This window comes from Fimicolochytrium jonesii (genome assembly GCF_025526975.1).
Source record: "Fimicolochytrium jonesii strain JEL569 chromosome Unknown EV422scaffold_7, whole genome shotgun sequence".
Lineage (NCBI taxonomy): Eukaryota > Fungi > Chytridiomycota > Chytridiomycetes > Spizellomycetales > Powellomycetaceae > Fimicolochytrium > Fimicolochytrium jonesii.
The window spans coordinates 513,191-529,432 of record NW_026515674.1 but is presented as its reverse complement, the minus strand read 5'-3'; the positions used below and the strand labels follow the sequence as shown (position 1 = coordinate 529,432).

The following is a 16,242-nucleotide window of genomic DNA, read 5'->3' as shown; positions in this document are numbered from 1 at the left end:
GACGAGGACGCTGGCAGCCATTATGGCCGCCCACAAGGTGCTGAAGTGCATACCGACTACCAGTGACCTGGGCGGCGTAGATCTAGAATCTGGTGGGTTGTGGACGCGGTCACGGTCACGGACGCCCGAAATTTGAACAATCTGTCACTTTCTGGTCCCTGCGCGGCTATGGCCCCGAACGAAGCCCAACGAGAAACATATAAATAGCGCTGTTGCCCGCAGCCCCCTGTAGCCCTGGTGCGCTTGGATTTCTTGGTGGCCTTTTCCGTGCTGCGCGGCTTGAACGTCCGCTTTTCTTTCTAAGTTCGAGTGCGAAGGGTACTGAAACATGCCCTCCCCTTCACGTCTTCGCTGGCCGTTCGCCGTGGCGGCCGCCTTCTTAAATCTGTCCAATGCCTGGCTATGGTCAACGTACGCCGGCGCCTCCAAAACAAGCGCTCAGTATTATGAAAGAGACGAATCGGCCATCACGTAAATGAAGATCGCGGCCTGTTTTCGCGTTGTTGACTGAGCTTATCCTCACAGACATCCCCCTTTCTGCAGATGGTTCTCGCTTTCGTATATGGCCGTGTTTATACCACTGACACTCGTGGCATCGTGGGTCATTGATGTCTACGGCCTACGTGCCGGATTGCTACTCGGAACGCTTCTGAACGTCGTCGGGGCATGGATTAGGTACGCGTCGTCAAGTCTTCCCGGCGTGGATGGGAGATTTGCTCTGGCGTTCGTGGGCCAGGTGTTGTCGGCCACCGCGCAGCCTTTCATCCTTGCTGCACCACCAAAGATTGCGAATATCTTTTTCCCGATGAACGAGCGGGCGTTGGCGGATGGAGTTATGAACATCGCCAATCCGATTGGAGCCGCGGTCGCCCTCGTCACCGTCCCGATGGTCGTGGACTCGAAGCCCGAGAATATCCCGTCCGCTCTGCTCGTCGCGGCCATAGTCGCTAGTCTACCGGTTCCGTTCTCCTGGTTTCTGTTCAGAGACGGCCCACATTCCACCACGTCGGTGGGCTTTCTGAGACGAAGCAGTGGGACCACAGAGGACCCACCATCTCCATCGAAAGGCATTACAAGCCCCCATTCCGCGATGGTTCCGCCCCACCCGGAACCTGCGCCGGCCGGCCACACGTTGACAAGAGCAGAATTCATGGTGTGTGTTCATAAGCTAGTCAACGATCCTCAGTACATCAAGCTGATGATCGGGTTCGGCGTCGCCATCGGCATCTTCAACACCTTCGTTTCCGAGTTGTCCTTCATCGCTGGGGAGGTCGGGTATTCGGAAGACGAGGCGGGATACGTCGGGTTTGCGGCTATCATTTGCGGGATTTTTGGATCGCTGGCTGCATCTGTATTTCTGGACCGGGCGTATCGGTTCGAGTACTTCCGCGCACGTGCTCCGGCGAACGTAGCATCCCTTTCCAAGCCGTCGTCTACGACGGATCTTCCAACTGTTGCACCCACCCCCCTTGCGGCGATACCACAAACTCCTGCTAGTGTCAAGAAAAATGGATGGTATCACCCAGTGTCTCCACATTCATTCATCTTCAAGACCGCCTACGCGTTAGCCTACCTCTCCCTCATCGCCTTCTCAGCATCCATGCGTGAAAACAACCTCGCCCTCCTCATGCTCTTCTCCGCCATATTCGGGTTCGCTGCATTCGCCGTCCTCCCCACCTCGCTTGAACTCATGGTTGAGATTACCTACATCAAGCCGGAGCGTTTGAGCAGCGCCAATGTTGCCCACACAGAGGTTGTAGCGCCGCCGCTTTCCGCAGCGGGAGTGGAAGGGATCGGTGCGTCGGGTTTATGGGCCACCGGTCAGATCTTTGGGTTGGTTATGGCGCTCGTCACGGATGGGATAAGACGGGGCGTCGGGGCGGACAATGTCCGCGGATATGAGGTCTGGGTTATGCCCGTTGTTGGGATTCTGGGCGTTTCGCTCGGTATCGCGACGACTGTGAGGATGAAGAGGTTGTGGGCGGAGGCGCAAGCGGAAGCCAGTAACGCGGACGTTCGAATGAGAGAGCAAGAGGTGGAAGTTGGTGGAACTACAGTCGGAACTGCACAATTTGGATCGGGCGCTGTGGATACGAAGTGATGTTGCAAAAGACATGTATACCCTTACTATCACTCGAATTGCTGTTTTAGATGGGACTGAAGCTGCTTTTTGTACATATTTTGATAATGAGCAAAGCGCTGGCTGCTATCTTAGTCTTTCTACATTCCCCTTATTCGAGAAGGAAGGAATCCGGTGTCACCACCCTGCTCTCGCCAATACCTTTATTTTCGCTACATCCATCCATCTATGTCTGCTCTCCCTAGCAGGTTGATGCCCTTTCTCCATCACTCCAGCGAACCGTATGTATGCTGCTTCCATCCCGCGGTCTCACCCTACCGTTCTAGAGATTGGGCACCGTTGGCCTTCATGTATCCTACGAAACCCTAGTCCGTATGCTGAAAATGAGACCCTAAAGAGGAATCTTTAGACTCAACGTATTGGCACCCCAAGCAAATTCGAGAGTAGCCAGGTAGTTACTTTCCACAAATCCTCGCTTCCGCTGTGCGAGTGATCCCTTGAATCAGACTCGCTCGCCGTCTACATAAATCGAACTTCGACGTCATCTTCGACAGATAACGCGCGACCTCGCGGAGAACTGTAAGGAAAACCTCTTCCACTGTGATGGGCATCCGAGCAATCCTTTGCTTCCCGGGCGCGCTGCATCCATGGTTCTTTCCCTGAGCCAGCGTGGCACTTTCATGCCATCCATCTGCATGTTTTTCGTGTCGCGCCTCGAAATACATAGTAGCAAACGGTTCCTTTCCTCCCGCGACCCGAAAAGTGCATGTGGGGCATCAAAGACGCGCTTTGAAAATCGTCCATAGCATAAGCGCGATGTGAACTCGTTGCATGTAGCTGCCACATGTGCATGCGCTAGCATTCTACGGTATCCTCCTCGTCTGGACTTCTTCGCGTGTACTCGCCGAAGTAGGTTTTTTTTTCCGGAACTCGCGCGCCTCGTCAAATATTGTCATCGGTCCATGCTGTCCAGGCGTCCAGCCCCTCCTTGCAAATGTATTGCAGATAGCCCAGCTACGCCAGTCCTGTTGTTCCGTGGGCACGATAGGGACTTTTCAAGCGTTTCATCGCTCAGAGCCACATCGCCTCAAACCGTCCCTTTCCAATAGACTCCTTCCCATCTCATTTTCGCATGGGAGCATCATGGGCCCAATTCTTGACACTGTCCAATGTGGGGGTCTCCAATGATTGATTCAGTAAGCCCATGTGTCCGGCTGCAACCGCCCCTTTGTAATTCCATCACCGTCGCGGTTTTCACATGTGCTTGTTGCCATAATCATCGTCCCCCACAAAATGTGTCAATAATGTCATTTTTCGATAACTCCGCTCGCGTAACTTCCCCCAAGGTCCAACTACGGCGAATAACAGCTCCTGGTATGCGATTGGTGACATGTTATGGTCATCATCATGCTAACTGTCTCCGGATTGGCGAGGAAACGCACCGTCCACGTACAGCATCACTGCAAACCTATTTAGCGCCCAGGCTGGAAGATGTGTCTGAACTCATCAATGCGCCCTCGTTGCACTTCTCATCTGCTTTTTTCACTTATTCTGTCCGTACATCGTGCGCTGGTGGATTACTGTCCTATGCATTCACCATCGCTTGTCTCGCCACCATATGTATATGAGGAGACCGCCCAAGAAACATGACAATATCGCTTGAATCGACGCCGAGTCCCGTGCAAACACATGTCCTGCCCTCGCAAACAGGGAGGTGCCGTCCTATACCATAATGTCGCCCGCATGGAAACAGTGCTGTCATTCGAGCCCATTTTGGTTCTCTCCGGGCCCGTGTATTCCATTTCAAATCGCATGGCGCCCCCAGTCCATGCAATCGTTCCACTACTTGCGCACCCATGCTCCGCCCAACTAGTCCCAAACCATATCGCTTTGCGCTCATCGATGTTCGTCATCATTACAGGTATCCGTTGGTATTGTTCCTCGATATATCTCTTTCCAGACCATTCCAGACCTGTTTCGATGGGGTTAGGCGTCTGCGAGACAGGTGGGTCCCGAGTACGTCTCTCTGAACGCATCGAAAGGGTGTAGAACTTACAGTTGGTTGGTTCGTCTGGTACATACGGGGTGTCTGTCCTCATCCGTCTCGGTTCTCGCCCGACCCACCACTGCTGAAAAATGCAAGGGGGGGGGGGGGGGGGGGGGGGGGGGGGGAATCCGACCCAGCCCGTCCATTTAAAGGCCGGTTGAGACACGCGCGAGTTAAGCGTATGCTATCTCTCGCCATCTCCTCCCAGACATGCCCTGCCTCCAGACGTTTAAAAAGGCAAACATCGATGCGCATACGACGGCGTCCATGAAAACAAGGTTAAGCGAGTCGACGGACTTGGCGAATGCACACTGGCCTGGATCGTTTTTTCTCTCTCGCTCTCTCTCGCACTGACGCAATTGAGCGGGTTTTGCGCAACATCGATGTAAACAACTCAGCCATTTGATGGGGCGGCGAGGAGAACAAAGAAGTCCTCCCGCACCGGGCCAGGTCTCCTTTACGCCTCACTAGCGATTGAGATGTAATGAAGCGATGTTCGGGAAATGGGACTTTGAACGGGAATTCGGGGGCGGATCTTAAGTTTTTCGAAGAGAGGCGAACTTGTGTATTAAGAAGCTCGAGGGAATTAGGCCCGGGATGGCGTACTCCCCAGTGCACTAGATTTCCAGTATTTATACCCCGTGGAGGAATCCACCCCCTCCGCCTGCTTCCCTTTTTCCCTCTTCCACATCGTTGCCGTATCGTAACCGCCATTACCGCCACAATCGCCAATCAATCCGTTTTTCAAACCAACAGGTGACTTACTTCTGAAAAAGCGTCTATAGAGTGCCGAGGGAGCTTGATTGAGCTCAACCGTGGTCTACTGGTAGCGATGTGTGCGAGAAAAGCGAGCGCATCTCAGCTAGGCAAAGGATGGTTACGATGATGAACAAGAGACGTTTGCCAAAGGCTTCGTCGGGGCGACCTGCCTCCCAACTGCCATCTTATATGTGATACTGTCCGCCACCATTGCTACGGACGCCGTCAACTGCGGCGGCGGGCAATGCAAAGGCGACTCCTGAGATTATGTGATTGCTTCTGTTGGGTCAACTGACACATCTTCCAACAATTTGTGCGATTGACAGGTTTCTTCCTTCCGTTCTTCCGCTCCTTGAATCCTTCTCCGACTACTGCGCAGTTCATTCGGACACCGCGTCTTCACGTGAGGAGCTTGATCATCTATATCTCACATTTTAATTGTGCAATGAGTCATATTCACGTGTCTTACTTCTCTTTTCTTTCTCTCATCATCATCATGATGGCTTGCCCACGCACGCGTTAATTCCCTGTTCGACACACGCAAGCCACCGCCCCTTTCCCCTCATACAGCACATCAATCATTTCAAATGGGCAACCCACTGTTCCGCTCGCGTTCCGCCTCTTCGTCCGCCTCCTCGTCGGCCTCGTCGCTGAGTGGGCAGCCGGTGGTGGTGACTCCCCCTCGCGGTTTTTGTTTTTCTGTTTGCCCTCTCGGTCTCGGCAAGACCCCCCAACGCAAGTCGGCCCCCGCCCTCTTGGAACCCTCGTTCGACAACGGGATCCAACCCTCCCTCACCCACTCGCACAGCGGTAGCCGCCGTAGGCACACCGTCCCCACCTTCACAACAAGCCCGCACCGGATCGTAACGTACCCCATCCTCTCCTTGGGCTTCGTCAAGAGTCTTACTTCACGTCGCAGTCCCACTACGGGTGTTGCGGACACAATCGACCCGCCTCCCCCTCCCACCACCCACATCATCATGACCACGACAACAACCTGGGCACAGCGTGCTTCCTCGGGTGCGGCCAAGAAGGCTTCGGTGCCGCCACCGAACCCTCAGCAGCCGCCTGCTCCTGCCGCACAGCAGCAGCCGGCACAGCAGCAGCAGCAGCAACAGCAACGCCCGCCTAAACCCGAACGGACAGGAACGGATCAGAGTGGCTTCGGAGGCAGCACTGCGGGCAACCATAAGAAGAATACCGGCCACAAAGCCAAGCAAATACCTTCTGCTGCCAAGGACGGGCCCAAAGGTGCTGTGCCTGCAAGTGACCCGGTACAATCCCAACGCCGTCCCTCGTCAGCGGCATCCACTCGATCAGTCGCTGAAACAGCACCCCATTCCACCACCAAAGTCACTTCTCCCGCACTCTCTAATACTCATACTCCCACCACTATAGCAGCGACAGAAGCTACTCCGGTCGCCAATGGGGAGCAGCCAAGACCGACCACCGCAACCAAGCCACTGAGTTGGGCGGCGGCACTGGGGACGGTCAATGGACCGCAAAAAGGTGCGCCAGTGCATAGCGTTTCGATGCCCCCAAAAGCGCCTAATGGGGATAACGCGAACGCTCCACGGGGAACGCATCAAAAGGGAAAGGGCGGCGCCGGTGGGAACAAAGGGCAGCAAAAGAAGGACGCTAATGCAAGGTGAGCTGCGAGCCGAGGGTTTACCGAGCGGAGCCGTTTGTTGAGCGAACCGAGGCTGGTTCAGCCTGGGAGACCGCAGCGAAGCGAGCGAACCTCTTCGTCAAAGTCACAATACTCCCCTAACTACGGCTCTTAGCGAGCCTCAGCGAGCGTCAGATTGTTTGCGAGCGAAGCGAGCACCACATTGCGCGCTCAAGATTCCCCTCACTCATGCATCGATCGAACCATCTTACCAATCAACCAACTTGATTGGTTGATGGTTGATGATCGCTGATAGTTTCAGGGTTGATGATATCCTGATTGTTGATGGTTGCTCACGTTGTTCGTTCTCCTCCCTCAAGCAGACAATCGGCGGCTAGTCCCGATACGGGTGTTCAATTCAAGGGTGCAGCCCTTCGGAAACTGCAACAATCGGCCTCTGCGGGGCCTCAGAATAAGAAGCCGAGCTTCGGCTCCTTCGACGAGGCAACCGCTGCCCCGCTGCCTTCAGATGCCGCGACGACTACCGACGCGACGGCAATTGCAGAGGCACCGGCTGCGCCGGAAGTGTCGGTTTCTCCTGCGGCACTGCCAACACCCTCGGTTGCCGGACCGATAACGGCCCAACCGACCCCCATACCGGCAGCCGTCCGAAACTTGGCGCCTCAGGCAGCGATACCAAGGACAATGTCCGCACCCCCATCAATAAAACAAGTACCACCAACCACCGTCGCGAGTACCCCCGCCGCTGTTTCCGAAGCCACCCACACAATACCTGCACCGCTCGCAGATACCCCAACACCGCATCCGGCGGCGCAGACTGGGACGGCGTCCGTTCACCATGCGGGGCTACCCCACCCGCCAACCAATGTCAGCCAGGGACATCACGCGCCGCCTAACCACTATCAAGGCACCAACCAGCACCAATGGGCGCAAGCCCAGCAGCACGCATACGCGCGAAACGTGCAACCCCAGCACGGCAATTCCATGAGGCCGCCCCCAATGCCCGGGTACCAAGGAAGGAACCCGCGCAACCAAGGGATGCCCCTTGGCATGTCAATGCCACAGGGAGTACAACCGATGGCCCCCACGTCCATGGGTTCTCCACAGCATATGTTTTATATGCCTCAGTACTACTCGCCGGAATACGCCAACATGTATGCGTTTCAACAGTACCCTCAACAAGGGTATATGGTTCAAGGCATGCAGCCACAGAGCGGCGCGCCCCCGACTTCGAATCGGTACACTGGCCCACCAATCCTGAACCAGTCGTCTCAGCAAGGTGGCGCCGTTCAGCAGGCCACACCAGCGAAGCCTAAGCCGAGAGCCGCCATCTCTCTCAAAACGCCGGACGGCAAAGCGTTAGATCTTCCAAAGAGCTCATCGGCTACGGTTACAACTAGACCGACCATCAGCGCACCACCGACAGCAACGCCCGCGCCAGCGACTGCAGCTCCACCGGCAGCCACACCTTCGGCGCCTGCCCCCGTCAAACGCACTCCGATCACCTTAAAAAATCCGGAGACCGGCGAGTCGGTCGTCTTATCCCAAGGTGCGTCTGTTGCGTCGGTGTCGAGCGTCTCTGCGCCAAAGGCCCACGCGGACGGACCGGCTGCTGTTTCCGCTCCATCGAAGCAAGATGAGGTATCGGTTGCGAAGGCAACGGAGGCGTCTGTCAAAACCACGAAAGAGGCACCGGTAGCCAAGGAAGTCGCGGCTCCTGCTATCGAGAACCCAAAGGTCGCTGAGAAGCCCGCCGTCGCAGAGGCAGCCCCCAAACCTGCGAAGGAAGCGGAGCCTGTGCAACCCAAAGCCGCTCCTGTAGTGGTTGAAACACCGAAGGTTGCAGAGAAACCTGTCGTAAAGCCCATCCCAGCACCTGCGGAAAAGCCTGTCGAACAGCTCAAGCCCGCCGAGAAGGCAGCTTCCAAGCCCGTTGTGAAGGCCGAGGAGAAGCCGGCTGTTGCGGAGAAGGTAGTTGCGGACAAGGTAGTTGCGGATAAGGCGGAACCGGCGGTTGTGTCAACGGACAAAAAACCAACGCCTTCCGTTCCTTCCGTTCCGACCAAGAAGGAGGAAGCACCCAAAGCAACTGAAGTAGCGATCGAAGACAAGAAGACCATTGCGCATGTACCTTCGGTCGTGGACACACCCAAACCAGTTGCCGAGATCAAACCCGAAATGGAAACTGCACCCTCGGTCGTTGCACCGCAGAAGGAGTCCGTTGTCACCGCGAAAGCTGACGCTGGGAAGACACCAGCTGCCCCTAAGGCAACAGCGGACGCTGACGTCAAAGGGGACAAGCCTGCGAAGGTCCCAGCTACGGTCACAAGCCCCGAACCCAAAGAAAAGGAGAGCAGCTTGGAAGAAGGCGAAATTCCGGAAAGCCCGGCACCCTCGAAGAAGTCAGTAGCCGCACCGTCCGCAGACGGTCCCGTGAAGACACCGGTTTCGAAAGCAGAAAAACCCAAGATGATCCGCTTGGAAACCTTCGAGGGACTCACCTACCCCCCGGAAGTGAAGAGCCCAGTCAAGGAACCCGGTCAGCCATACGTTTATGACCGTGACTTTTTGATGTCGTTCCAACCCCTTATCAAGAAGAAGCCAGAGGGGCTCGGCAGTCTGGACTCGATCTTCGACTCGGCGGGCACCGCACCGCGCAACGATCGGAGGGACTCCAAGGGCCCCGGATCGCGCCCCCTGTCTCGTCAAGGATCAACGTCTGACATCGGCCGTTCAAGCAATGGGCCTACGGGCAAAACCAGTGAAGACCGATTTGCACAGAGCATGGCTCAGCGGCACATGGGCGTGTCCGGCGTCATGGGGGTTATGAGCGGCGTGGCCCCACCTATGAACGCGCGCATGACCCGCCAGTCGTCCCAATCCGCTCGCGGATCGATCTCACGCCAGGTTTCCTTCAAGGAAACCCCGGGAGGGCAGCGCGATTCGGGAGGGAGGGACAGTCGCGGCAGCCGAGGACCGCGCAATAGTGTGGGCGGTGGACGACCTGGATTTGGTCGCGCAGACACGGTTGCCGATATGAACCTAGAACCCGTGGCTCCGATTGTGAAATCCGAGAATGCGTGGACACCGGCGACGTTGAAGAAGAACCCTACGAAAGCCGAGGGCGAGGACGCTGCCAAGCTCCAGTTCGATCAAATAATGAAGAAGACAAAAGGATTACTGAACAAGCTCACGATCGAAAAGTTCGAATCCATTTGCGGGCAAATTCTACACGTCGGCATGCAAAATGAACCCCTTCTCCGCGGGGTCATCGATCTCATTTTTGAGAAAGCCCTGGACGAACCCAACTTCGGTTCCATGTATGCTATGTTGTGCCAACGCATGTCAAACGAGTTGCCCAATATTGAAACATGGATTGACGCCACGCCAAAGACGAATACCTTCCGACGTGTCTTACTGAGCCGGTGTCAGAGCGAATTTGAAAAGGGTGCGAAATGGTCCGAGGCAGAGGATAAGCTTACGGAACAACGACGTGAAGCCCGGACTCGCCTAGCTACCATGACAGATGAAGAGAAGCGGAATATCGCTGAGGAAGACTACGAACGACAAAAGCTCAAGCGTCGTGTACTCGGCAATATCTCCTTCATTGGAGAACTCTTTATCAAGGGCCTGATTACGGAAAAAATCATGCACGCGTGCCTCGGACAGCTGTGTAAGAACGTGACTGACCCAGAGGAGGAAGAGGTCGAGTCCCTATGCAAGCTTCTGTCCACTATCGGTCCCCGTCTTGAGCACATGGACGCGCATGCCCACATGGCTGCCTACTTCGAGCGGATTACCGAGCTCTCGGTGAACCAAAAACTCTCGTCTCGTATCCGGTTCATGTTGATGGACCTGATCGACCTTCGCAAGGAGGGCTGGAAGGGACGTAACGAGCCCACGGGTCCCAAAACGATCGCCGAGATCCGCGCCGACGCTGAGAGGAAAGCCGCGGCTGATGAAGCAGCTGCTCGGGATCGACAGGCGTCCTCTCGTGGTTCGGGAGGTCGTGGTGGCGGTCGTGGGGGCGACCAGTACCGAGATCGTCGCGGCGACGGGCGAGGAAGTTCGGGCCCGAAGGGTGGCCAAGCTGGACCAGATGGCTGGAACACTGTTGGTCAGGGACCGAGTCGCACGAACTCGTCGAACAACGTTGCGAATCCACGGGAGCTTGCAAACTTTGGGAAGATGAAGAGTGCGGCGGGCATTCCGTTGATGCTTGGGCCCGGTGGAGGCCCTGGATTTGGCAAGGGTGCGATGGGTTGGGGAAATAAGAAGAAGGATGACGCTGGCGCTGCCTTGAACCGTGCGCAGAGCTCCTCCGACAATTCGTTGACCACCGCGTCGAACATGTTCGGTGTTTTGATGGACGAGCGCAAGAAGTCTGTCGATGAAGGCCGCAAACCGCCACTTGCACCATCCAACACGTCGACGCCCACTTCTATGAGCCCCAAGCGTGAGGATGCCCCTAAAAAGGCAATATCGAAGGACGCAGCTGCCAAGAAGCATAAGGGAATCGTGGACGAATGGGTTGGTTTGGGTGATGTGAAGGTATGTTGTAGACTCACATTCCCTTTTCTCGCGGTCGGCAGTTATTGACTTCTGCCTCGTTCGTTGTCACTTTTAGGAGGTCGTGCTGTCACTGAAGGACATTGATGCCCCCGCACACCACGACGTTTTCGTTGACCAACTTCTGAACGCCACGTGGGACAAAAAGCCTGACGTGATCAAGAAGACACGGAAACTCGTATCGAGTCTGAACAAGGACGGAATCGTTACACAGGAGCAGATCAAGGCGATGTAAGTATACATGCGGGATATGGCCTTGATATACGAGGGATTGTTTGCTCACGCATTCTTCTTTGTCTTGCCTTCTCTAGTCTACCGGGGCATGTCGAGTTTGCCGAGGATGTCCAGATCGATATTCCATCGCACTTCACCAACCTCGGGGATCTGCTGGGTCGGTTGATCTCCGATGGGGTTATCACACTATGGGATATTCTCAAGTTCTCGGAGCCAATCATCGAATCCAAATCTATCAAGCCCCCAGCAACGCAAATTCTCGCGGCAGTGTTGAAAGACATCAAGGCGGCAGAAGGCTCCGATGCCCTGATGGCCCGAGTATTGGCCACGGACGAAGCCCACCCGGAACCAATACAGATATCCGCCTTCTTCCCATCAGACAAACGCGACGAGGCCACCGTCAAGAAGTGGGCGGACAAGGCCGATCTCTCAGAGCTTGTCAGTGCATCGACATCAGCATAACCTCACCCACTCCTCGACCACTCAACATACGCATCATCCACTTGCTACATCTTTCTTTCACACCACACATCATAGCATGAACCCCAACATCCGTTGCGGTCTTGTTTATCTGTATCTATATTCAACTCGTTCTTTTTCGGCCTCTTTTTTTTTTCATTTATCAATGGGGTGTCCTGTTTTGGATCCTAACCCCTCTTCTCGAGCGCTTGCCCGTTGTTGGGTTTTGAATGCGTTGTTCTGTTGTTTTTTGTGTGCGGTCTGAATGAATATATTGCTTGTTTATTTGTCTGATAACGCTCTGGTGGTTGCTTGATATGGTGGGAGGACGGTGGATTTTCGACTTTTGTATGTCCCGCAATCCGTTGACTACTCGACTCGATATTGACGGAAAAAAAAGCAAGCCGTCGCAATCTCTGGGTTGGCCAACCGTACAACTTATCGGATCTAGGTACTCGACCATTGCGGTAGCAGTATCATTGGCACTCAACGCCCATACCAACCAGCCCCACATGTCTCACCCCTATCTCTGTGGAATCTATCTATCTCATCTCGGTTGCACTATCTACGTGCGGTAAGCGGAGGGTATCAAGCAAGCGACGCAAAATCAGATGTAAACAACACACACACACACACACACATCGACCCTGCCAGGCCTCACAACTTGGCCGCCGCCTTCTCCGCGTTCTCCCTACTCGCAGGTCGGGTCATAGCAGCTGCAACACGGGAAGCATTTTTCCTGCCCAACTGTTCAGAAATCCAGTTCCCAACCGAGACGACGGCGGGGAGGTCAACACCCGTGGTGTAGCCGAGGCCGTGGAGCATGTAGAGGACGTCTTCTGTGGCGACGTTGCCGGTTGCGCCGTGGGCATAGGGGCAGCCGCCTGTGAGATAGGGGAGGAGGAGATGTGAGTGTTTAGTAATAGTGACAGGGGTTGAGGGGGGTATGATGCAGGAATGAGAAACGTACCTAGACCCGCGACCGAGCTATCCACTACGCGTACTCCATGCTGCAAACAAAGATTGCCATGGTGAGTCCCACCCCATGTTCAATCCGAAAAGCGATTCCCGAGATCCCCTACCTGCAAAGAAACCAGGATATTCGCCAACGCCTGCCCATACGTATCATGACAATGCACCGCCAGACTTTCAACGGGGACGACCTGCTTCACATGCTTGAGCATGGTGCTGAACTTGCCGGGGGTGCCAACTCCGATCGTGTCGCCGAGGGATATTTCGTAGCAGCCCATGTCGTACATGCGGCGGGATACCTGTGCGACTTTTTCGGGAGCGATGGGGCCTTCGTAGGGGCAGCCTACTACTGTCGACACGTACCTGTTGGGTGGCGCGATCAGTGAGCACGTAGGAAACAACACAGTACACTAGATATTATGTTTGAGCCCTCTTTCAGAGACCCACCCCCTGATCTTGATTCCGTTTTCCTTTGCTTTAGCAACAACATCCTCAAACCGCTTCAAACTCTCCTCAATCGAGCAGTTGATATTCTTCTTACTAAAGCTCTCACTGGCAGCTCCAAAGATGGCGACTTCTTTCACCCCGGACGCAATCGCTCCCTCTAATCCCTTCAAATTCGGCGTCAGTGCCGGGTACCAGACACCCTCCCTCTGTTTGATTCCCTTGAGAACAGCGGTGGCGTCTCCCATTTGAGGTACCCATTTCGGAGATACGAAGGAGGTTGATTCGATGACGGGGAGGCCGGTGGAGGAGAGTTTGTTGATGAATTCGATTTTGGTGGATGATGGGATGATGGTCTTTTCGTTTTGCAAACCGTCGCGTGGGCCGACTTCCACAATCTTGACAAACTCGCCGCCGGATGTCGTCGTCGTCGTAGTCGTCGATTTCGCTCTCCTTGAAGGACGACACGTCCGTCCAGCGGCATTTCTTGAGTGGAAGGAGAGAAGCGGCGAGACGACACCGCGCATACCAGGCAGTTGCATACTAGGCAGTGTGAGCAAAGAAGGGTATAGTCTGGGTGATGCTGAACAGGTTGACAAGATCGAGTGCCAATCTCCCCAGGTGTTGCTTGCTGGCTGGCAGGTGGACCTGGCGTGACTTCCGGCGCGTGAGGGGAACTTAAGGTTAACAAGGTGTTATGTAGCATGGGAGGTTGGACATACTCATTAATTTACTGTACGTAATGATTATGGGCAAGATAATAAAATGATCAATGCATGTGTGGCGCTCGAATCCCCTCTGCATCCCTTCTCACTCCTGAGTCCTGGCTCTGTCGCGTGCGCGTTTCACCGGGTGTCCAGACTCCAATGTCGCAAACCAAAAGGGCGGCGGCACCCCCCCACAATTAGCTCCCCTCCCAAACGGCCCAAAAATATCCGCCTGCGGTTCCCACGTATTGGACAAACCATATGCATAGACTAGAATAGACGGGCAGGCCACTGGCACATTACTGTACTACTAGACGGCAGGTAACCCCATCCCCCCTCCCGCCCCCTATACATATTCCCACCCTTCCTTTACTTGTTACACTCGCCATCACATCAGACCGCATCCAACAATGGTCCTCATTCGCTCCACTCTCTGGGCCGCTGCCGCCCTCGCTGTCACCGCTGCGGGTGGTGCTTCAGCTGCGAACCTCAATGTTCAGGATAAAGCTGCTCTCGGCGCAGCTACTCATGCCGCCATGCAGAAGCTCGTTGACCTCTACAAGGCAGGCGCGAAAAAGACCAGCTTTGGAAACACCGCTGGCGTCGAGGGTGCTTTCGACCAAAACACCATCTCTTGGTACGCAAGTGGGATCATGTGGGATGCCGCTTTCAGAAACTCCGCTATGAACGGCGACAAGAGTCAGGATCAGGTGGTGGGCGAGGCTATCAGCGAGGCTAGCTTTGGCTCAACTGGGGATTTACTCGGTGGTTCCATGCGCACAATCCAAGAGAAATTAAGGGGAAAGTGGAATGACGATATCGCTTGGTGGGCTATTGCAAGTGAGTACATTGATTGATGGCGAGGGAGACCGAGCGGAGCGAGCTACGCTCCTGCCCACCGCAAATCCAACTTCCTATCGTTCAATCATCCGCTCCACGCTCACGCTGATGGTTGTTGATGGTTGTCGATGGTTGATCGTTGATCGTACTGCTTCTTTCTCGAGTGCATGCACCCAACTAACCATCGCTTCGCTCATCCCTTTCCCTTCTTCCAGTGATGTCGGCAACCGACTCGTATGGTCTCTCTGCGACAACACCGAACAGCAACGGAAAGACCTTCTTGAGCATCGCAGAACTGACTATGCAAGAGATGTGGGAGCAATGGGACCCCCTGTGCGGAGGAGGTGTTTACTGGTCTCGTGACAGAAACGCTGCCAAGGGCAAGGACTACAAGTCTGCTATCACCAACGCAGAAGCTATTGTCCTTGGTGCCCGTTTGGCCGTGGCGACAAACAACCAAACCTACCTGACCTGGGCCTCCAATGCCTACAACTGGATGAAGACATCGCAGATCGTCGGTACCGACTGGGTTGTTCGCGACGGAATGGAAGCTACCACCTGTGTCGTCAATACCTTGGACTTCTCCTACACAGGGGGAACCCTCATCAGCGGATTGGCCTACATGTACAAGGCCACAAAAGTACAGTCCTACCTAGACGACGCAGCCAACATCGCCAAAGCTGCCATCGCCAAGTACCAAACCAACGGCATCCTCGCTGAAACGCCATGCGCCGTCCACACCTGCACCCGTGACAACGTCGTCTACCTCCCACAACTCGCCAAGGGATTGGGTATTCTCTACACCGTCACCACCGACGCAGCCCTCAAGACCTCCATCCAGACCATCATCGACAACACGCTCACGTCCGCCGTCAAGAATTGCGATGACACCTGGATGTGCAGCAGGCAGTGGATCACCGCCACGGCGCCTGTTGCCGGCGCTTACGACCAATACCCCACCACCGAGCTCCTCCTCGCCGCCTCCGCCATCCACGGTGCGACCGTTGCGCCCGCTGCTGCCGCTGGAGGCCTCTCCTCGACGGGCACGGGTGCCGCCCCAGCAAGCGGAGCCACTCCCGCGGCTGGTGGCAGCAACGCCGGTTCGACCACGAGCAAGCCGACATCAGACTCGTCCACCATCGTCGCTGGTGGATCGATGGTCCTCGCTGCTGTCGGTGTCGTCGTGCTCGGATCCCTCTGAAAATCTGACATTTGGAGAACTCTGGACGCTACCAGTAGATTTTGATGTTTGTTTCGTCTCTTCTTCCCCCTTCTTCGTATGATATGATATCGGCGTAAGACTGGACATGACTGACGGACGGACCGTATAGATGGGACGAATCTCTATAGACTTTTTTTTCTCTCGTCTTCTTGACTCTTTCCATTTCTCCCCATCCCGCGTATGCACAATTTTTTGAATTGAGCCTTTGTATATATATCTCATGTGTTGATTAGGGAGTGCCAAAAGGACACCTTTTTACAGGATTCTCATGCTTATGCT

The 16,242-nt window shown here is 55.1% G+C and overlaps 4 protein-coding genes across 4 annotated transcripts; 3 read left to right on the top strand and 1 right to left on the bottom strand.

Annotated features, from left to right (window-relative positions):
* Window positions 1–448: 448 nt before the first annotated feature.
* On the top strand, window positions 449–2,215 carry EV422DRAFT_524426 (major facilitator superfamily domain-containing protein). Its single transcript, XM_053069987.1, has one exon. The coding sequence runs from the start codon at window positions 563–565 to the stop codon at window positions 2,099–2,101; it is 1,539 nt and encodes a 512-aa protein (XP_052926856.1). The 5' UTR covers window positions 449–562; the 3' UTR covers window positions 2,102–2,215.
* Window positions 2,216–6,511: 4,296 nt separating this feature from the next.
* Window positions 6,512–12,072, top strand: EV422DRAFT_524421 (uncharacterized protein). Its single transcript, XM_053069986.1, has 3 exons — window positions 6,512–11,067; window positions 11,144–11,316; window positions 11,397–12,072. The coding sequence occupies exons 1-3, from the start codon at window positions 6,841–6,843 to the stop codon at window positions 11,779–11,781; spliced, it is 4,785 nt and encodes a 1,594-aa protein (XP_052926855.1). The 5' UTR covers window positions 6,512–6,840; the 3' UTR covers window positions 11,782–12,072.
* Window positions 12,073–12,395: 323 nt separating this feature from the next.
* Window positions 12,396–13,856, bottom strand: EV422DRAFT_403200 (uncharacterized protein). The gene is made up of 4 exons (XM_053066964.1): window positions 13,198–13,856; window positions 12,861–13,113; window positions 12,749–12,788; window positions 12,396–12,662 (listed from the first exon to the last, which is right to left on the bottom strand). Exons 1-4 carry the CDS (start codon window positions 13,734–13,736, stop codon window positions 12,436–12,438), a joined length of 1,059 nt encoding a protein of 352 aa, XP_052926854.1. The 5' UTR covers window positions 13,737–13,856; the 3' UTR covers window positions 12,396–12,435.
* A 264-nt stretch (window positions 13,857–14,120) lies between these two features.
* On the top strand, window positions 14,121–16,226 carry EV422DRAFT_524420 (glycosyl hydrolase family 76-domain-containing protein). The gene is made up of 2 exons (XM_053069985.1): window positions 14,121–14,741; window positions 14,957–16,226. The coding sequence occupies exons 1-2, from the start codon at window positions 14,312–14,314 to the stop codon at window positions 15,940–15,942; spliced, it is 1,416 nt and encodes a 471-aa protein (XP_052926853.1). The 5' UTR covers window positions 14,121–14,311; the 3' UTR covers window positions 15,943–16,226.
* Window positions 16,227–16,242: the final 16 nt, after the last annotated feature.